The sequence below is a fragment of the Convolutriloba macropyga genome, chromosome 4 (assembly GCF_964194025.1).
Source record: "Convolutriloba macropyga chromosome 4, txConMacr16.3, whole genome shotgun sequence".
Lineage (NCBI taxonomy): Eukaryota > Metazoa > Xenacoelomorpha > Acoela > Convolutidae > Convolutriloba > Convolutriloba macropyga.
Window position 1 is genome coordinate 62,623,270 of NC_134471.1, and position 22,555 is coordinate 62,645,824.

General features: G+C 32.9%; 1 protein-coding gene across 1 annotated transcript in view; it reads right to left on the reverse strand.

The window, feature by feature from the left end:
* Nucleotides 1–257: 257 nt before the first annotated feature.
* The window catches only part of LOC142338597 (serine protease Hayan-like), a 26,627-nt gene continuing 4,329 nt past the window's right edge, over nucleotides 258–22,555 (reverse strand). The window contains exons 2-5 of the mRNA XM_075388419.1: nucleotides 17,254–17,341; nucleotides 10,587–10,726; nucleotides 7,305–7,432; nucleotides 258–621 (exon numbers count right to left, since the gene is read on the reverse strand). Coding sequence (XP_075244534.1) covers nucleotides 376–621; nucleotides 7,305–7,432; nucleotides 10,587–10,726; nucleotides 17,254–17,341 — 602 coding nt within the window. The 3' untranslated portion in view covers nucleotides 258–375. The remainder of the gene's footprint in view (nucleotides 622–7,304; nucleotides 7,433–10,586; nucleotides 10,727–17,253; nucleotides 17,342–22,555) is intronic.

Genomic DNA, 22,555 nt, shown 5'->3' on the forward strand with positions numbered 1-22,555 from the left:
TTGTGAAAACCGAGAGAAATTTAGGACAAAATTGGAATAAAAATGGTCAAAACCTTGAATCAGATGTCCTTATTGATTTGTTTGAAAACTTTATGAATTGTCTATCGTATATTAGAAGAACTAAGAGCGTAACTTCTCGTTATTAGAGAACTGAGTTTAACTCAAAATGTTGTATTATTTGATGTTTGTGCGGCTTTTTAAAAATTTTCTTGTTGTACGTAGCTTTTTGGTACTATAGTATATTTAAAAAAACACTGTCAGGCTTTTTCTTTCAATTAAATTGCAGATTTTTAAGATTGAAGCCACAAATCACCTGACACCACGGGAGAACATACTATTTGAATTATAAGCATGAAAAGGGAGATTCAGGCAAGGTTATTTATATTCATATTCATCTTCGTCCAGACGTGCCAGAACAATTTTGGTATCCTCAATCCATTCAGAGAATGATGAAGCGCGGTTGAAGAGGGCACCGGTCATTCTGTCCAATGGGTAAGATGCTACAGCGACTCCATAAAGACACTCTTTGTTTCGTTCCTGGAGAACAGCTGGACCCCCACTGTCACCTGGACCTACATCCACTTGACCACCAATACCTTCCATGCATATCTGGATAGATCTCTAAAACAAATGACGTCTTTTAGACGGATCAACAAAAGTTTTTGCACAGTTTTCCAGCTCTCTAGTTCATAAAAAGAGCGGCAATAGACTAAAAAATTGTTACAGGATCGACCCTTAAACTAAATTCTGTCTTTGCTAACTAATCGTATTTTTCCAACAAGCCAGCGTAAAAAATTGTGAACAATTTCGCCTTATTCAATGAATACTTCAAATTTTTTGCATCCAACCATTTTTTTCAAATATGCACTTTTTTCTCACTTCGGCGCATTAAGTGTTCGATAAAACTTGAAAAAATATTCACATTAAGTAGTGGCAACTGTAGGTTGAAACTTCAGTTTTGTAACATATGATCGTGTACGACTTGTGCGCACAGATAGTGTCAAATTTTAATATTTAGAAAAACAGCCGGAACAGCCAAGAACAACCGGAAGCGAAGTTTGTATGATTTTGAGTAAGTTCTATAGAAAATGTTGCTGCTTTATGCTCGAACAAATTATTTTTGTCCAAGAAAACAAAAGATAACAAAAAAACGCTTTTGAAAAAACCTTCTTAATTGAATTAATGAGGTTTCCAGAATGTGAATTCGCTAGAGCTGTAGCATAACTCTTGCCGTCTCATGAACATGCCTAGTTTTGCAGATGTGTTTTAACAATTTTTGGTCAAATATCTTTGAGATAAAACAACATCATTGTCGAGATATTCTACAATTATACAAGAGAAATCAAAACCTACAAAACATACAAATTGAAAAGTGCAAAAAATGTATGATCTTTACTTTGTTTTACCGTTAAATTGAATTGCCAAATTGATTTTATATAAATCAACAAAAACTCGGATTCAAGCTTCGGATTCAATACTTACTGAATCAAAAACTCGGAATCAATGCTTACTGTTATTTTAGAAAAATGTAAACATAAGAAGTATAAAAAACATTAAAATCATCAATCATTTGTTGTTACAAGACTAAGGGTAACTTTGAGTTGTAAGACAATGCAAGAGTAGGGGGATCAGGAGCAGTTCTTTAAACCTTGCTTTTTGGTCTCACTTCCCGAAATAATACTGAAAAAAAAACAAGAATTAATGCACTCGTAAGAAAGGTATGGATTGAAACGAGATATTTCTGTTCGGGTCTCCTCAATATATAACAAATTAATTTAATGTCACTAATTTCGAATTAAACACATATTGAAATCTGTTCTGAAGACAAAAAAAATCTAAGGGAGATTTTAAAAAATTTTATGCGGGCAAGCTAGTTTGGGCTATAATTTTTGGGTTTCTGAAACCAGTTGGAATCGACAGAATTATCCAGTGACATAATGATTTTTCTGCCATTTTGCTTTGCAGAAGTTGAAGACGAACCAATCAATGTCAACAGAGATTGATTGAGAGAGATTAGACATTTCTTTGTCTCAACTTTTTTTGATCAATCGATAGGTTGATTGCTACATAAAACTTATTGCTATTTTATTCATTTTCCCCACAAAAATTAGTTCTCACATTTGCTACCAAACGCCATCAGTGATTCATTAAATTGGAAAACATCTGTAGGAGAGTTCTGCGAGAGATTTCTCCACTGATATTTGCTACTTTTACGTGAAAGAATTAAATACGACCAATTATTCGCAAGAAAAAAGTTTTTGTCTCTTGAAGTTCCTAGTCGTCGTTTTAGTCAAATTTCGAGCAATGGAAGTTTTTCTTATTTGGAGCTTGTGCCTCGATTTTAGCTGTACCAAATTTCTATAATACTACAAAATCACAAATAATATGCGAAAACCTCTGCTATTGAGTTATTAAACATTTTGAAAAGAGTAGTAGCTGTTTTTTTCCACTAGGAACAAGAGCTCTTTCAAAATTGATATTCGAAATTATAAATTCAAGACTAAAACGCACGAATTAAGGCATATAAGTTGATTACTACTTAGATGCACACTAATGATGTTTAACCAGTAAACGTTCATAAAATTTAAAGTTCCATAAGTATGTCCAAAAGTAGGTATGTCGCGCAATTGACTTATATGCAGCAATGACATCACGCACACAAATTTTAACTGCAAAGAAATAGAAGTCACTGAAATCATTAAAAAAGTCAATTCCAAGATGTTAGGTCGTAAGAATCATCGACGGAGACGACGAATTAAAAATCATAGCAGGACAAGTCCTGACGTACAATTCAAAGAGCAAAAAAAATTTACGCTGCTTTTTTGTTCCAATTCCTGTTTCGGCGTGACCAAAATCACTATTCCAATTTGACTTCATAAATCATGAAATTGTGTGAACTTCAAAAAAAAACATAACAAGACAGGTCCTGACGTACAATTCAAAGGGTTTTCATTGACTAAACAAAAAACTAGACCTGGTAAGGACTATGAGCGAACTGGGAAAATTATTTGTAAAAGAAAATCACATCAAAAAAATTTTTAAAAAATAAAAAAAACATCAAATCAAAATGCTGCGTGTGAACAAAAAACCTGGTTCAAAATTGGTTCAAAGAACAAACTAGAATGAACAATGAATAGACTGAGAAAACCATTTAAAAAAAACCCACCCAAAAAATCGAAAAAACAGTAAAAATCAATGTAAAATTGCCGCATGTGAAAAAAGAAACCACTAGCGATAAAAGCTAATTTTCTTTCAAACACCGTTTTCTCTCTATTTTAAATAAGAGCGAAAAAATTCCACGCCGCAAAATTAGTCGTTTTTTGCTCCACTTCCTGTTTCGGCGTGACCAAAATTCCCACTCCAATTTGACATCAAAAATCATGAAAATGTGTGAACAGATCTTAAAAAAAATAGCCGGAAGAATTCCGCAAACGACTCGAAGCAGAAACTTGCCCATACTTGTTACTTAACAACTAGAGCAACTATTGTGGGTCCTAGACTTCCACAAATGCACTAAAAATTTAAGGAAGAATAGAAACGCATTCAAAAACATATTGAAAAAAAACTATAAAACTCAATGAGTTTTTTAATATTACAAGGAAACATTAACGCCGAATAAGGTTCTTTTGCAACTAGAGCAACGAAAAGCTCACACAACAATTGGCAAGTCATAATAGTGGTAACTGTAGGTTGAAACTTCAGTTTTGTAACATATGATTGTGTACGACTCGTGCACGCAGATAGTGTCAAATTTTAATATTTAGAAAAACAGCCGGAACAGCCAAGAACAACCGGAAGCGAAGTTTGTATGATTTTGAGTAAGTTCTATAGAAAATGTTGCTGCTTTATGCTCGAACAAATTATTTTTGTCCAAGAAAACAAAAGATAACAAAAAAACGCTTTTGAAAAAACCTTCTTAATTGAATTAATGAGGTTTCCAGAATGTGAATTCGCTAGAGCTGTAGCATAACTCTTGCCGTCTCATGAACATGCCTAGTTTTGCAGATGTGTTTTAACAATTTTTGGTCAAATATCTTTGAGATAAAACAACATCATTGTCGAGATATTCTACAATTATACAAGAGAAATCAAAACCTACAAAACATACAAATTGAAAAGTGCAAAAAATGTATGATCTTTACTTTGTTTTACCGTTAAATTGAATTGCCAAATTGATTTTATATAAATCAAAAAAAAACTCGGATTCAAGCTTCGGATTCAATACTTACTGAATCAAAAACTCGGATTGAATGCTTACTGTTATTTTAGAAAAATGTAAACATAAGAAGTATAAAAAACATAAAAATTATCATTCATTTGTTGTTACAAGACTAAGGGTAACTTTGAGTTGTAAGACAATACAAGATTACGGGGATCAGGAGCAGTTCTTTAAATCTTGCTTTTTGGTCTCACACCCCGAAATAATACTATAAAAACAAGAATTAATGCAATCGTAAGAAAAGTATGGATTGAAACGAGATATTTTTGTTCGGGTCTCCTTAATATATAACAAATTAATTCGAATTAAACACATATTGAAATCTGTTCTGAAGACCAAAAAAATAAGGGAGATTTTAAAAAATTTTATGCGGGCAAGCTAGTTTGGGCTATAAATTTTGGGTTTCTGAAACCAATTGGAATCGACAGAATTATCCAGTGACATAATGGTTTTTCTGCCATTTTGCTTAGCAGAAGTTGAAAACGAGCCAATCAATGTCAACAGAGATTGATTGAAAGAGATTAGACATTTCTTTGTCTCAACTTTTTTTGATCACTCAATAGGTTGATTGCTACATAAAACTTTATTGCTACTTTATTCCTTTTCCCCGCAAAAATCAGATCTCACATCTGCTACCAAACGCCATCAGTGATTCATTAAATTGGAAAACATCTGTAGGAGAGTTCTGCGAGAGATTTCTCCACTGATATTTGCTACTTTTACGTGAAAGAATTAAATACAGCAATTATTCGCAAAAAAAGTTTTTGTTTCTTGTAGTTCTTAGTCGTCGTTTTAGTCAAATTTCGAACAATGGAATTTTTTTTTATTTGGTGCTTGTGCCTCGATTTTAGCTGTATCAAATATCTATAAAACTACAAAATCACAAATAATATGCAAACACAAATTGAGTTATTAAACATTTTGAAAAGAGTAGTGGCTGTTTTTTTCCACTAGGAACAAGAGCTCTTTCAAAATTGATATTCGAAATTAAAAACTCAAGACTAATACGCACGAATTAAGGCATATAAGTTGGTTACTACTTAGATGCACACTAATGATATTAACAAGTAAACGTTCATAAAATTTAAAGTTCCATAAGTACGTCCATAAGTAGGTATGTCGCGCAATTGACTTAAATGCAGCAATGACGTCACGCACACAAATTTTAACTGCAAGGAAATAGAAGTCACTGAAATCATTAAAAAAGTCAATTCCAAGAAATTAGGTCGTCAGAATCATCGACGGAGACGACGAATTAAAAAAATCATAGCAGGACAAGTCCTGACGTACAATTCAAAGAGCAAAAAAAATTTACGCTGCTTTTTTGTTCCAATTCCTGTTTCGGCGTGACCAAAATCACTATTCCAATTTGACTTCAAAAATCATGAAAATGTGTGAACTTCAAAAAAAAACAAGACAGGTCCTGACGTACAATTCAAAGGGTTTTCATTGACTAAACAAAAAACTAGACCTAGTAAGGACTATGAGCGAACTGGGAAATTTATGTTTAAAAAAAATCATATCAAAATAATTTAAAAAAAATTTAAAAAAATCAAAGTCAAAATGCTGCGTGTGAACAAAAAACCTGGTTCAAAATTGGTTCAAAGAACAAACTAGAATGAACAAAGATTAGACTGAGAAAACCATTTAAAAAAATCCCACCCAAAAAATCGAAAAAACAGTAAAAATCAATGTAAAATTGCCGCATGTGAAAAAAGAAACCACTAGCGATAAAAGCTAATTTTCTTTCAAACACCGTTTTCTCTCTATTTTAAATTAGAGCGAAAAAATTCCGCGCCGCAAAAATAGTCGTTTTTTGCTCCACTTCCTGTTTCGGCGTGACCAAAATTCCCACTCCAATTTGACAACAAAAATCATGAAAATGTGTGAACAGATCTTAAAAAAACATAGCCGGAAGAATTCCGCAAACGACTCGAAGCAGAAAATTGCCCATACTTATTACTTAACAACTAGAGCAACTATTGTGGGTCCTAAACCTCCACAAATGCCATAAAAATTTAAGGAAGAATAGAAACGCATTCAAAAACATATTGAAAAAAAAAACTTTAAAACTCAATGAGTTTTTTTAATAGTACAAGGAAACATTAACGCCGAATAAGGTTCTTTTGCAATTAGAGCAATAAAAATCTCACACAACAATTGGCAAGTCATAATCGGGTGGGTAAGAAACTTGTCTAGGATTAAAAAAAGAACAAACTGCAAAAAAAAATAAGAAAAATGGTTTAAATTTTCTCAATATTTCTGTCATATTTCCTAAGAACAAACCAACTTGTAGCAGCAAAACTTTAATAAATTGGTATCTGATTCTTTAAGGAGCAAGCTTCTATCCCACTCAAAGCAGTACAACAAAAAAAACAGGTAAAAAATCCTTAAATTTCGTCTTAAAATCAAAAACCTCCAAATTAGCATTTAAAACCAAATTAACTACTTGGAACCTTCAATTTCTATCAAAACAAGCCTGAAACTAATACAATATTATAATCAAACCTCATAACCATCAAAATTGCAAAAAACTGCTTTCAAAAGCCGCACGCGAAAAAAAAAACCGATTGCTTGAAGAAAATTTTTTCACAGATCATTTTCTCGCTCTTTCAAAAGCAGCGGTATGAACAAAAACCACTATCTTTTCACTGCGTTCTTTACTTTTGTTCAGCACCAAAATCACTCCAAATTTTTGCACGCGTTCCATTTCCAGCTTCAAAAATCACTCCAATAAAATTGTTTAAAAAAAAGAGTCGTAATAAAAAGACAGCGCCCCAATACAATTCAAATTCTTTGAATTGTAAAAAACCACGATGTCCCCCAATAATAGCCGCTATCGCTTCGCGGCTGTTAAAAAAGACAATAAAGAGATTATTTCGATTTAAAAAGAGGGTTGTAGTTTTCATGACTTCGGACAAAAAATTAGTGCTCCTCAATAAAAATCGTCGCTTGTGTATTTTACTTAAAGATGCAAAAAATACAACAAGATAACAAATTAATTATTATTCAACTGCCTAATCAAAACAAATAAGGGGTGCTGCCAAAAAATAGCGTGATATTCATCACGATCGTTCACACTCACGTCGAAAGGGGGAGCTATTTCCTTGTTGCCACAGTACTTTTTGATGTGAACTGCTTCGTTCATGTCTGCGTAGAGCACAACAGGTGGGTTAATATGCTGGTTAACATTCCAATTGACTGATCCCATGCCTGTAATGAAACAAAAAGAATAACCATCTAATATCCCCCTTCCCTGCTCGCGATGATTCTTCTGTACCCCAGTGATTGTGGAATTTTTATCGTGTAAGATCTGACAAAACCATCTTGCTAATAGCCTGTAAGGGGATGCATCTTCTTATCAGATCTGATAAGACGTTTATCAGATCTTGTACGATAAAAATTCCTCTTATAAGATCTTACACGATAAAAATTCCTCTTATAAGATCTTACACGATAAAAATTCCTCTTATAAGATCTTACACGATAAAATATCCTCTTATAAGATCTTACACGATAAAAATTTCCTCTTATATAAATTCCTGAAGTATGGTATATTCTTCATATTGAAGACAATTCAGAGTTGCTCTCAAGCAGTAGCCGAAAAGCTACAGCATGCAACACTTAAGCGTCAGAGCAACAAAGAGAAAAATATCTTATACTGTCTTGTGAGACTTATAAGATATTGTAAAAAAGATTATTTGAGTGGCAGAGGCTTTCTCCGAAGCGGTGATTATTAAACTAGGCTGAATTTTTTTCAAAGACCAAAACTATCTTGGACTGCTAAGTTTAGCCATAGTACCAGTTAAGACTCACACTAAAACTGCCGCCAAAACAGAATCAACAACCATTTTTTTTGTTTCATAATTGGTTAGCTGACCGATTTTTTTTTTACTTTCAAAGGACCTTGACTACGTTATACGATTATATTAAAAAAAATTAAAACATGTCATATCAGATCTTACACGATAAAAATTCCGTCTTATCAGATCTTACACGATAAAAATTCTGATAAGAAGAATGTTTATCTTATAAGATGTCTTATCGGATCTTACACGATAAAAATTCTGATAAGAGGAATGTTTATCTCATAAGATGTCTTATCAGATCTTACGCGATAAAAATTCCTCTTACCAGAATTTTTATCGTGTAAGATCTGATAAGAGGAATTTTATCGTGTAAGATCTGATAAGATCTTACACGATAAAAATTCTTAGGTAGCTTCTTATCAGATCCTACACGATAAAACTCCACAGTCACTGGGGTAAAGCCAAGTTGAAATCTAATACCTTAATGCAGACTTGTAGTAAAATGGCACATTTATTTAGGAGTTGTAATTATGTATTGAATAAATTGAGAGATCTAGATGGAGAAAGCCAGTGAATAGTAGAAAATGAATGCAAACCATCATTTGTTCTCTGTTACACACTCGATCTTCTCGGCTGTTTTTGTCAAATTGGTATTATTGTATGGCAGCCAAATCTGCGATGAAACAATATTTTCTTACCAGAAATTGTTACAGAAAACATCGCGCTTTATATATCTTACAACTTAAAAAGTACTTATTTTGAGGCAATTATTTCAGTTTTTTTTACTCCTTTAAATCGCATAAATTCTCATACGCCTGGGTTGGAAAAATTAATAAAATTGGCTAAATGTGATCGGTAATCGCGGATATAACTTGTGTTAATGAGCTGATATTATTTGAAGTTAATGATTATCACGGCGAAGTGTTCTAATTTAACTTTTCTTGTTATCTTAATCTACGTTTTTCTGCATTATAGGATGATCGCAAGACTATCATTGACGCTCTCTTGACTCCCTACGTAACTTTGCAGGCCAAAATGATACTATTTTGCCTACAATTGAGAAGTTAGTAGTTGGTAATTACCAACAAAAAAGCTTAAGAAAAAAAAACGTGTATATTACTATAGTAATTATCAGTTAGTTGTAAGTAAAAAGAGTACGAAATTATGCTGCTCAGACTTAATTTCGGCGCAAAAGTATCCTTTAGACTAATCAGAATAAATTTAGCCTGGAAACACTCTGATCTTAATTTAGTCATAATGAATAAAAACTGCACATAAGAAACTCATAAAATTCTGGAAATATGTCAGAACTCTATTCAGTTTAAGATTGAACAAGATAAACGGTTTTCATAATTAGTTTTGAGGGAAGCTCACATTTCAACGTGTAAAGCCAAAAAACTGTTAGTTTTACGTTAAGTTTACAAGTGAAAGATGCTGCTTACGATTCAGTACTAATTCATTTTTAGACTAATCGCATCAAATGGGACCGCTTTCTTTTCGACTGCTTTTTCTACTGCTGTTTCAACTGCGTTTTTTTAAAAGCTGTTTCAATCGAATCTATCAACAGGTCCCTTATACCAGTCAACTCAAATACTTTTAATTGGTTTTCGATATGAAATTTTCAAATTGCACAGTGAACGTACGTAGAATATATTTTACTTTTTGACAGCACACAACCCTGAGGCATATTTTTTATTTTTCTTTATTATGCCCTTTTCAGTTGAACCATTTTTGCTAAAATCCCCTGCCGCATATCCGGCAATTCTAAAATCATCGCTTCTATTTAAAAATCACTTTATGTTTTCTGCAGGTTTCTACGCAGAAGAAGTTTATGAACTGCAAGTGAATGTATAGTTTTCATGTATATTTTTAAAGCACTCTCATAGTATAGTAAAATGTCGTGAAAAACGTTTTTTGATATTTATACTGTAATTAATTTTTTGTTTCATTGTTAGAATATAAAAAAATGAAAGCAAAGAAAATTTCTCACAGAACACGGGCTACATTATATTTAGAAAAAAAGGTGGCATAAAAACGGAAAAACTGAAAAAAAAAAGAAAATTATTCTAAAGATGATGACCAATAAAAGGCTGAAAATGTGTAGTGGGTCAGTTCTTCAAGATTGAAACCATGCATGGTCCCCAGGATTTGAAATCTCAAGAGGCCAACTTGGCAATTTCTATCACCTAGTGAGTTATTTTTTTGCATTTAGTCAAATCAAATTTGCTTATATTTGAAAAAGACTTATATTGAAAATATTTATTTTTGGCCGGAAAAAATTCACTCATATATCAGTGAACCACGTTTACAAATAGCCAAATCTGGTGCAATTTTGTATCTTTAGCTTATGATTGGAAAGTAGAGCTGCAAAAAAATTGAAGAACGGAATTGTTGGTAGTTGAAGCGCTTTGAAAAAAGATGTTTTTACAACAAAAGTTTTACCGAACAATTGACTTTGGAAAAGAAAAGTGAAAAATAACCCAAATTAAGGGAATGATGATTTTAAAAAATGACAAAACATTGGTGGTTACAAATTAAGCTATTTTGAAAGAATGTACCAAAGACTCTGTAAGTGTGTGGAAACTTCTTCTTCTCATTACTGCGGCAAAGTCGAATCACTTCATATTGAGGTCTCCGGTCTCCTCTTATCTCTACAAGTGCAATATCGTACATCATGTTTGAGCTATTCACCACAAACCTAAAAATTACAAAAAGGAGGCTCGGTAATGTGCGCACGCACATAATGTTCCGACCCCGCTCATCCACATTCTTGCCTTAATTGGCAACCAAATGTAGAAGAGATAGAAAACTTTCAAAAACATACACATCGTTGAATAAACAACCAATGAAATACGACAATGCGACGCTAAAGGGCCAATGAAAGTTGTTGATAATAGAACCACTAGAAGGACAATAAAAAAATCAAACAACAAACATTATTAACGACCAATACTCGATGTCTATAATAAAAAAAATCATAACAAAATCAAACTGGTATCATATAAAAACCAAAACAAAACAGTTTAACCTATACTTTATTAGAAAATATATGGGACTTGTCCCCAAAGCGATTGGCTATCAATTCGAAAAAAAGCAAATAGGCGCGAAGTTCAAAAATACTTTTCCATTTTTGAAAACAATTAATTTCACAGTTATTAATGTCATTAGATATCAACTGAAATCACCAAAAATGTTCGTTTATAACCACATAGGAAGCAATTGAGACATGTCATTATTCAAAGTTCGATTGCTCAAAATCTCAAAGCCAGTGGGATTAGCGATTAATGTTATAATTTAAAAAGACACCAAAAAACACCTGAGAAGCAATTGTTTGAAGCTAAACCGTTGTAAAGGTTAAATTATAGCTCAGTGGAAACGGGTTGTGTTTGCAGAGACTGAGCTACAAATCGACAGAAAAACTAATTAAAAAAGAAGAAGCTCAAAAACTCAAACTCAAAGAAGCTCAAGAAGCTCAACCTCAATATTTTCAAAAGTCATAAAAGATTCAGGATTACAACAAAACGCGATGGAGTAATTGTCGACACCTCGGGGAGCCAATTGGGCCTACCAAAAATGAGAATAAGTCACGAGCGCTGAAAAAACAGATACATAAGGAAGCCAAAACTTTAAACAGTTTTATGACATGACACCGTTCAAGGCACTACAATTATAAGATGTTACCTGCAATAATTGTAAATCATCATTTTACCTTCATCTTAACATCAATGAGTCTTCCTTATAAAAGGACTACAACATGACAACAAAAAGAATCACAAAAATAGAAATCATCTCGAAAATTTTTATTGAAACCAAATGGTCGAAGCAATAAGTCGCAACGTATAACCAAACGCGCCAAAAATTGTTTGAATCAGAAAAGTGACTGAGACTTCTAATGAGTGAGATTGAGTTACTTGGCGATTAAAATAAAAGCAAAAAGAAGACAGATGAAAAAAAATCTTTTTTTTTAAAATTTAAAAATTTAAATTGAAAGTCATTAAAACAAACAGCTATAAACGGAAATCTTTGATTAGGTTGAGTTCTACATCTAGGGGCAGCAATTAAGATCTATTCCTATCGAGTATATGGCGCACAGCAACTAAAGAGAAAGACCAAAATAGGCAAAATAAAAAAAAACACAAAATTTTGCGAGATAACTGAGTCCCGCCCCGAAAAGCATAAACTATTCAACAAAAACAATTAACATGCCCAGATACCCCTTTTTCAAACGTGGTAAATATTCCATACAACGCCTTCCTTTTATTTGACTTTTCAATAATGTGATATTTCGACAAGGAAATAAAATGAACACATAAAATATGCAATTTTGATAAAAAAGAGAAAAACTGAAAACGCGTAGTACCAAAATAAAGAAGCCATTAGTTGAATAAGAAACCGTTACCGACATTAATTTATAACTCACAAGAAAATGATTTCCGTTTTTTTAACTGAGACTACGCCCGAAGTAAAAAAAAACGGTAAAATAGTGCCAAAATTCAAAAACTCATCGATATTTTCTCAAAACAAATATATTCAAAGTCATAACAGATATTTAGATAACAACAGAGAAAAATGTCTAGGTTTTTTTATACTTTCTAAAAGCTAACTGAATGTTTGATTGCGGACACTAAGTCATTGGGCTACAAAAAGTATAAGAAATTGAAGCAAAACGAAAGAATTCCACGACATTTTTACGAAAACAATTGGTCAGAGCCATAAAAACCTTGAGCTTAGCTCTGAAACCATAATGTAATCTGGTTGGGTATCGTTTATTGCAAATATTATCTGTCATTGATTAAGCTCTGATTTGAAATTCTTGTGCGTAATTTACATTGAAAACGTTCACATAGCGGAAATACTTTGAAAATAAATTCGCGCCTCATTAAATTCTAAAAAAAATTTATCATACGGATCCATAGTGAGATCAAGATCAGCCCAGATGTTGCTGCTCGTCGAACAAAACACTCAATTGCCGAAATGGTTGCGAAATAGATTAAATCCATACATAATTTTTCAGTTTGTCAAAAATAAAGAATGCATTTTCTATAATTATCGAGTTTTAATTTGCAAATAAAATGGCAAAATTATAATTCCAGAAGACTTTTAAAGGCAGCGGGAGTACAACTAGCTCTTTTTTGAGCTTATGAAGAAACTGTCCCCAGTTTAAAGGTTTCTACTTCCAGCAAATTTAAAAGAAGTGGACTGAAAAAAGCAAATTTGGTCCCGTTTTTGACCCAAAAAAATCTGAAGTTTGAAAAATTTAGCATAAATTCTAGCCAAAAACTCAGATCAAACAATTCAACAACCCTTGTCTATCTTTATAGATAAAATCTCTATCAATAGAGATAAGGACCACACTACAGTTAAGAATTTTATTATATTTTATCAAAATTGACAAAAATTTGGTCAAAATTGACGAAAGTTTGGTCAAAAATGTGAATAAAACAGCTGAAATACGTCTAATAATCACAAAACTTTAAACCTTGATAACTCCCAATAAAAAGCAAAAATTGAAAAAAAACCTTTTTAATTCCATATTCTACGCTGGACGGGCTTTCTAATGATACCAATCACAACTCCCTACCATTATTATATCGATCGGCCAAAATTGACTGAACAAAAAAAAACCCGTTTGAGTATATAGTTCCTCCCCCCTCAAGAGGGTCGGAACAATAAATTAAACATGTGACCGAGGACACACCCTGAACTAAATTTGCCCAGGATGAGGTGCGCGACCCAAGCAAGTTCTAATTAGACTGACTTGCGTTGTTTGCAGGGCTTACGATACCATCCACGCCGAAACTGGCTCGAGTCAACCCAAATTGATTCGTGCACGCTGGTTACAGACTCACTTGAGTCGCACAGTTGAGGCGCCAGACAAAATTGGGTTTGGCTCTGGGGTTGCAAGACCTAGTGGGGTCGGAGGCAAAGAACTTCAACTATTGAAGTAGCAGTATTTATTGATGTATTGCAATCTTTCCAGAAAATTAGAAGTTTCTTTGTATATATGGATTCAGAGTTATTTAGTAAAAAAATTACTTCATATCATGCACAGAATTTGAATTCAATGTCATTAAATGAATGGTAGTGTCTAGCGGGATTCTTGATTCTCATTAGATAAAACTAAGATCTTTCGTCGCATAATATTCTCTTCGTCGAATCAATTTAATTCTTTTTCTTGGGATTGGATGTATCCTTCGGCTGGAGGTTTTGGTTCTGATCCGACCATAGAGACACTGTTAGGGGCTCTATTCAGACTATACATACCTCGCTTACACATTCAGCTTATACCACCCGACTAATCAGAGTCTAGACCGTGTTCTCTCAGATTTTCCAGACTCTGGACGACGATCAGACAAAAAATCAATGGAATTGTTCCTTATTATGCTTCTCTCTCAACTTAGCTATACTGTGATTTGATTTCAAAACTTTTCGTTTTCTTTGATATTACTACAGTTGCTATTCTCGGTTATTACTGAAGACAAAATCTCTACCTAAATTAAACTATCCAGAAAACTGTTTTTTCCAAAGTTTTGAAAAAGGATGAAAATATTATACCTATATTTAGTGCTCCGCTAGACATCTTCCTTAGTCACTGCTAAATTAATTTCAGGCTACAGAAAATCGTTTTCGTTAAAAATTGGGTTTGCCAATCTTTGGAGCAAAATAGAAGAATTGATATTTTCCTCGCAAGAAGAATTCAGCTACAATCACGCATTTGCTTCATTTTTCATTGACACGTTTATGAAGAATTTACAAAATAATTTTTTGACAAAAGGATTTATTGGTAAAAAAACTGAAGACTTTAAAATTCTTTTGCTGTCATCCCCAGCATTTTTAAATTTGCTTGAAGATCAAAACTGCATAACCACTCCACAATTGACATACGCTTTAATTGACCATAAGCAACAGTTTAAAATCATGGTTAAAATTTTTCAGGATTTCAATCAAAAAATTTTGGGGGCTGTTGATATGGCTCTTTATAGGATTTTTTTAAGATCTCTACTTGTCTAACTTTTTCTGACTACTGATTTTTTCGGAAAAATTGAGAAAAGAGCGCATTGGAATTACTTTTTTTCAAACATATGGGGAAAATATTCTTTGATCCTCTAAAAGCTAAACATATTTAAATTGAGAGAATCCGGCATGTCCTAACTAATAAACTGAGCGTTCGCATAATGGAATACTTTTTTCGAAGTTGATATAAGAAAACATATCTAAACAGCGTTCAATTTAAGAGAAAAATTATTAGCAATTTGCTAACAAATTTAATTCGAGACAGATATCATCATGCATCAAATTGCCAGATTCACGCTAGAAAAGCATATCTTGTAAAGGCATGCATGATTTTAATACCTCCTTTTATTTTCTGAATGAATGAAAATTTTAACTGTTATGTTGGTTGAACCGTGCAATCTAAATAAAAACTTTCAGTAGTGAAGAAAATATTTCAAAAAACGCGAGTAAGCAGTTATCGAGGCCTCAGAATCAGTATTGTTGCGATCAGAAAGAGTCTTTCAACTTCGTTTAAAATACTGCTTAATTTTACCTTTAATCCTGAAATCAAAATGGCTTCATTTCATGAAATGTCGAAAATTAGAGCTTTGAACCCAAATATCTCTCAAGGTCAAAACGTTAGGACCCTAAAAGAGGGAAGGGGGTTGGCACACTCCTTGGGCCAAGTCCTAAATCATGGTGCCACTCCCAAGTGATATATTTTTTTAAAGGTTCTGGAAGTGGTGGCGTACGGCGGAAACCTGATTTTTAGCTGGTATCGCCCAAAAATTTTACCCTTTTTGTCTGCTACGTTTCATACTGCAACCATTGCAAGCACTACAGCTAACAATGATGCTCCCTAGTATATTCAACCCCATTAGCTATCATTTAATTGCGATCTAAAAGATTTATGTTGTTTTTTTACAAAGAAAATTTTTACTAGCATTTCCTTCAAATAGATCTAAATTTGATGATTTATGTCACATGTACATGCTTTGTGTTGAATGTGTTCGCTCTGTTAAAGCAGGTAAGAGTCCAACAGGTTACCGAAGAGCTTTACTTTTATACCCTTAACTGATTATATTATTTTAACGCGGAATGATTACGGTTTTTTTATAGATATAAATCTCGTTGCGCTTTCAAAAGGTTTGTCTATAATAACATATTCGCTTTTAGCATATATTTTTCAGCAGAATATTAGGTTATAGAGCTTCTTCATTTTTCAACAGCACAGTGGCATTTTACTGATAAAAATCACTACGAAGCTCAGAGCATGAAACGATGGTCAAGGTCATTTTTTCACTCAAGGTTTATTCAGTAATTCGGGTACATTTCCATTATTTAGTCTTTTTATTTTGGTATTCAGTTAGATAACGCTATTGATGCTGTTCATTGTTGTTTGTGGTATAGTTCATGTCACTTTGGAACTTTTATAGACTTTATATATCAAATTGATCGTTGCGACTTTTAATTGTTGCGTAATTTTTACCTCTGACTTGCGTGAAATAATTTGCAATATCGTGCCAAGTTCAATGTAAGTATCATGTGTATACATTTATATAGAACGTTTGTTGCTCCCATATAGAAAAGTTGGCACTAAGAAATGTTGAGATTAAATCTATAGAAGATATCTATTTATTATACGGTCCTTTTAAATCTTTGTTTTAACGAACCAGGCTGCGTAACGGTGTAATTAATTCACGTGAGAACTTTTTTACATCAGCAGTAACAAGTATGAATACAGTTGTGCTGTTATTAAATATTCACTGATGATTTTTTTCCGCAATAATATTAATTTGAAATTTTTGCTTTAGAATGCACACATATCAACTTACACACTTTTATATCAAGAGAACCGTTTTTGGTCTTGAAAGAAAATATTGAGGCACCAAATGATTGGTATTTTCGACTTTTTTAACCAGACGGTTGTTTTACAATAGTTTTACAATACGGACTCCGTAATATAAACAATTCGCTTAAAAAAACAGCGTTGGTTAATTCTGACGGAGCGATTAAGCCTAATAGAGCCTGCTTTTCTTCTGATTTTTTAAGTAATCGAGAAATTATTTCACTTTGTGTAGAAACACCAGCAACAATTTGATTGGCAGATCTTGATAGCGACCCAGTTGTAGGTTTAGCAGTGTTTCAACTAGAAGTTGTATGCAAAATTATTCTTTTTTGACTTTTTTTGTCTTACCTTATTTTTGTATCTTTATTATTATTGTATCTTACCTCTCATGCGGCCAAAACCTCCTTGTTGTTTCAATGTGGCGTGCGTTCAGCTCATTTCTGAAGTCACCGAAAGTGAGCCGCACGTGATCTGAAATTTAAGTCAACTCAATCTACGAAGGGGTGACTTTTTGCCTTCTAAAAGAGTTGACACCACAAAACGACAATTAAATTGTGGAGACCAACAATCAGAATGTTCCAGCCGTATCTGCAATAATCTCTGTTTTAAAAAAGAAGAGCACGTTATGCGCTTTATATAATAATTTCATAAATAGCAACACAAAACCTCAAATTTGTAGCCAAAATATGAACTTTTAATATTTTCATACAACCCGGACCAAACTCCAAGTCAATATTAGTAGTAGACAAGTCTAAATACAAGTCCTATTTCGTTTTTCAGCAATGGGCGAGTCTAATTACAAGTCTTAGAAGTCTGGTAGGTCTTGGCAAAGACTTGGATAACGCTTGCAAGTTGATCCCCAAGTCAGAATCAGTTTTGCAAAAAGTTGTCGAGAGAAAAATTTCTATTTCAAAAATTTTTATAACGCGCCATGGTTTCGAGGTTAATTTTCACTCAGTTTCCCCGAGGTCTTGAAAATTGATACCTAACCGCTACCAGATGATACCAAACAGTAATGCAGGACACCGTGACGCCACAATAGATCATTTAATGTAGTCAGACTTGTGTTTAGACTTGACCAGTCTTTGATCACACACTTGGACTTGGAATTGCAGAGTAATGAACCAGTAATGAATTCACACTGAAAATAGGACTTGCCCGTTACTGAAATTGACTTGGCACCAGTAATGAATTCACACTGAAAATAGGACTTGCCCGTTACTGAAATTGGCGTTAGGTCCGGGATTTTACATAGCAACCAGAAGTACAAAAAGTTAGTCAACTTTGGGCAAAAAACAATGCCATATTTTCAGGACAGCCCTAACAATCAACGAATCGAAAAACTGTCAAGCATCTTAAAAGTAATCTTACAAGTGAATGAGTTCGGGTACCAAGATGCTTACAATATTCCTTTAACTCACTTTCTATTCACTAGTTTCACTAGTTTTTTTTTAAAATCTCAAACATGTAAATTCGAATAACCCCAAGGTTAAAGTTACATGTTGTAAAATTATAAATCAAACATACAACATCTTTCCCTTGAATAATTAAACATAATAATCATAATAAACAACTAAGGTTCAGTTTCTAGTTCTCGTGAATTATTTTATAAAAATGAACTTTTAAAGCCTTCAATTTTTGTCCATTGGAACTCGTTCGTGTCTTTTTTGCATCTCTTCCTTTAATTCTTTTTTAAATTTTTTCTTTGATTTTTCCATTCTTAGAGCTCTTGGATGTTTATTCCGTTTCCGAACAAAGTTTCTTATAATTGAATTTTGACTCCATTTTGATTTACATTTTGTTGTGATAGAAAAATCAAATGTACGATTATTAACTTTAATTTCAACGTCTCCGATTATTCTGAATTTTTTTGGTCTTGTATGGTCAATATCGAAAAGTCTATTTAATGAAGTTTTTGCTATTTGAAGTTCTGCGGGAAGTATTTTATTTTCAAGAAGTAGTTTATAAGCGCTGTCATATTTTGTTCGAAAAATGCAAACTTTTATGCCCCATCTATTTTGTTTGTTTATTCTGTTAATTGAGTAGGACGGCAAACTTTGAAAAAAAATTGCACTAAATTCTAAATGCGATAAAACAAGTGATCTAAAGAGATTTATTCTTACTCGAGCCTTTAACGGTATTTGATTGCGTACCAAATGAATTGATCTGATAGCTAAAGCCATTTTACTGATCACATTAATAAGTTTTTTTGGTATGTCAACTCTTTTTCAAGAATAACACCTAACTATCTGCATTCATCTGTTGGTTTCAATGAATTACTATTAAATTCAACGCAGTTGACAGTTGGTAACTTTTCAGTTTTGAAAACCATTATTTCTGTTTTCCCTTCATTTAGAGTTAACATGTTTTGTTTCATATTTTGTTCAATTTCCATTAATATTTTTTTTAGCCTTTGCTTCTAAACACTGTTCATTTTTTTTCAAGACATAAAATTGCTGTGTCACCTGCAAATTGTAATATATTCGAACTTTTTCCTATTTCATCACCGAAGTCGTCTACATAAAGTATGAATACTAGTGGTCCTAGTACAGTACCTTGTAAAACACCATCATTAATAATTGTCCAGTCGGATTCAACTATTCCGTTTCTAACACACTGTTTCCTGTTAATTGGAAACGAATTCAATAAGACTCTTGCGTTTTCTCCAAAACCATATTTTTCAATTTTTTGAATAAAAATGTCTAAGGATATTGAGTTAAAAGCTTTCGCTAAATCCAAAAAGATTGTTAAGACTATATTTTTTTCTTCAACATAATGATTTATTTTCTCTGTCAGTGCAATTATTGTATTAAGACACGACTTTTGTTTTTGGAAATCAAACTGATTTTGGTTAATTCTTTTATTCATATCTAAATGTTTTGACATTCGCTCCAAGAGAAGTCTTTCAAAAATTTTTGCTAACGTTGGAGTGAACGAAATTGGTGAATAGTTTTCAGGGTTATGCCTGTCACCTTTCTTATAGATAGGAGTGATATAGGCTTCTTTTAAAACTTCAGGGAATGTGTTTGCGTTTATACACTCATTAATAGCAAACTGTAAATGGGTTCCAATGGACAACTTACAATCTTTCAATGTCCAAGATGGTATATACCTTGGTCCAGCTGATTTTTGTGTTGGTAATTTGTCAATAACTTTGTATAGATCTCTTCGGGTTACCGGCCTGAAATTGAATTCATTTCCCTTAAAATTAAAAGAAGGCAACTTAGGAGCAATTATTTCGCCCTTGTCTTGCCCCTTTCCAAGACGGGCAAAACAATTATTCAAGCAGTTAGCAATGCCTCTTTCATCTGATATTACGTTATGGCCCTCTTTCAGCTTTGCAATTTTTTCTCTCTGTTTATTTGAGTTAATTTTGTTCTTGATAAATTTCCATTGTTCTTTTGAAGTTGGGAGATTCTCGAAAAATTGTTTTGTATAATCGTCAGATGCTTTACGCAATTTTCTATTAACATTGTTTCTAAGTACGTCTTAACTTTTAAAAAGCTCTTCATTAGGATCTTTTTTCCATTCATTGAATACACGATGCTTTTCATTAATGAGGCTACGCAGTTCTTTTGATAGCCATTTTTGTGCTCCTTTTTGTTTTCAGTTCTATATTTTTCATGGGTGCGTGACGATTTAATACATTTTGGAAAATTTCAATAAATTTATGAAAAATCTCATTTGCTCCAATATTTTTGTACATTAGTGACCAGTCTTGCAAAGCAATATCACGGTTAAACTTATTCTGTTTATCTCTTTTTATCTCGCATTAAATATTCTGTCTTTTGCTGCTTCCATTCTAATTTCAATGATGATTGATATACAATAATGAAATGATCATTTTCAAGTATTGACTCTATTATATGTGTTTCGAAGATTTGATTTTTATAAATAAAGCAGTGGTCGATTAAAGAAACTTTTTCTCCATTTGTCCATGTTGCTTTTTTTGTGTTTACATACTGAAGCCCGTTATCTGCAATGAAGTTGTTTAGTAATTGTTTCCCAGTTTCTTTAAGTATAGTTATGTTGTAATCTCCAAAAAGGATTAGATTGTCAGTGCTAGAGTAATTATTTGAAATTTCTGATGTCATTTCATCAAGGAAGAATTTTGAAAGGTTTACGTTTGAACATTACGCCGCATTTATGAGCAGTTTTTTTTCAGAGGATCAGTTACTTCTATGCATAGTGATTCAAAAACTTCTGTTGATGGTGTTCAGGTCATTTCTTATTTTGATTAAAAACTTTCTGGGCATCCATATGTCTACACCTCCCCCTCTTTCCAGTTCAGTCGATGATGATCTCGGCTGGTGATTAATTTGATGACTACTGCTCAAAAAAGAATCTTGAATAGTATTATTCTCTTTATTCTTGTTTCGGTAACAGCTAGGAGAAACAACTGGTCGAGAGTTGTCAAAAAATTTGATAACTTTTCGTATTTATTTTTTAGGCTTCTACAATTCATGTACCAGAACTTGACATTATCGTCTCTTCTGTTCTTTTCTTTGTAGTACTGGTCTATTTTCAATTTTTCTATTTGAGCTGGGCCAGGGTTTGTTTCAGTATCTCCACTTTAATTGATATGACGGATAATAAATAGCAATATTGATGAAACCGAACCCTAGTGAAAACAAATTATTAAAAAAAATCTGACAAAAATAAAATTTTGGTTTTTTAGTATGATTTGAGTGACTTTTGAAAAAGGCAACTTCCCCCCCTTTACAAACAAAACCTATCATTAAAATCACAAACAAAACTGATGTTTCCTTCAAAAGAAACATTCAACGTTTCTATTAAAGAACTAAGAATTAAGTCACGCAAATGTATCAGAACTCATTCGGACTATTGAAGTTATTCCATCCCCTTTTGAATGCCAAAAAATTTCCATTTTCCTGTTTAGGACGCATTTGTCTCAATGATATATCGTTTGATGAACAGTTGTAGCCAATATTTTTCATATGTTTCCGCAAAGTTGTAACTATTTTTTGAATTCCATATATGTTTGGGTGCACACCATCTTGTCTGATATCGTTTGCTTCAAGACCATAATTGCGGACGTGTACGTTTGACCACTGAAATTCGCCTCTAATTTGGTCAGCATTGCTGTTGATTTCTTGGTTATAATCATCAATTTCTTTGTTTTTCGAGTCCCGTCCGTATAGTCCATTTTTAACTTGTGGAATTTGGCATATAGCAACCTCATGGGGCTTGAATTTAGTTAAACACTTACTGACTAAGTCACCCATTTGCTCAGCTGCCCTTTTTCCATCAGTACCTTGATCAATTGCATTGTGTCCCAAGTGAAAAACAAGGCTTTCAGATTTTTGTTCCAGCCGAATAAGAGTCCATAATGTTATTAACATCACTTATGGTTGCCGAAGGATATGAATGTATTGCAGTTTCATTACTTATATCACCCTGTTTAACAAATTTATACGTGCTGTCTGATATGACAATATGTTTAGTAAATTGGGGTACAAACTTCGGAAAAAACTGTCTGTTGTTGGCATAAACTTGTTTAGTTTCTTTGTCTTTGTTGCCATCAATAATTTTTGTCAACTTTTTCTCATTTTGTCCTCTCAAAAATCAATTTCTGACGTTGCTTGGTCATATAGGGATTTGCTGTTGTCTAGAGCTTTTTGGAGTTCTCTATTTGCTTGCTTGTTTTTTTCTAAGTCTTTTTTT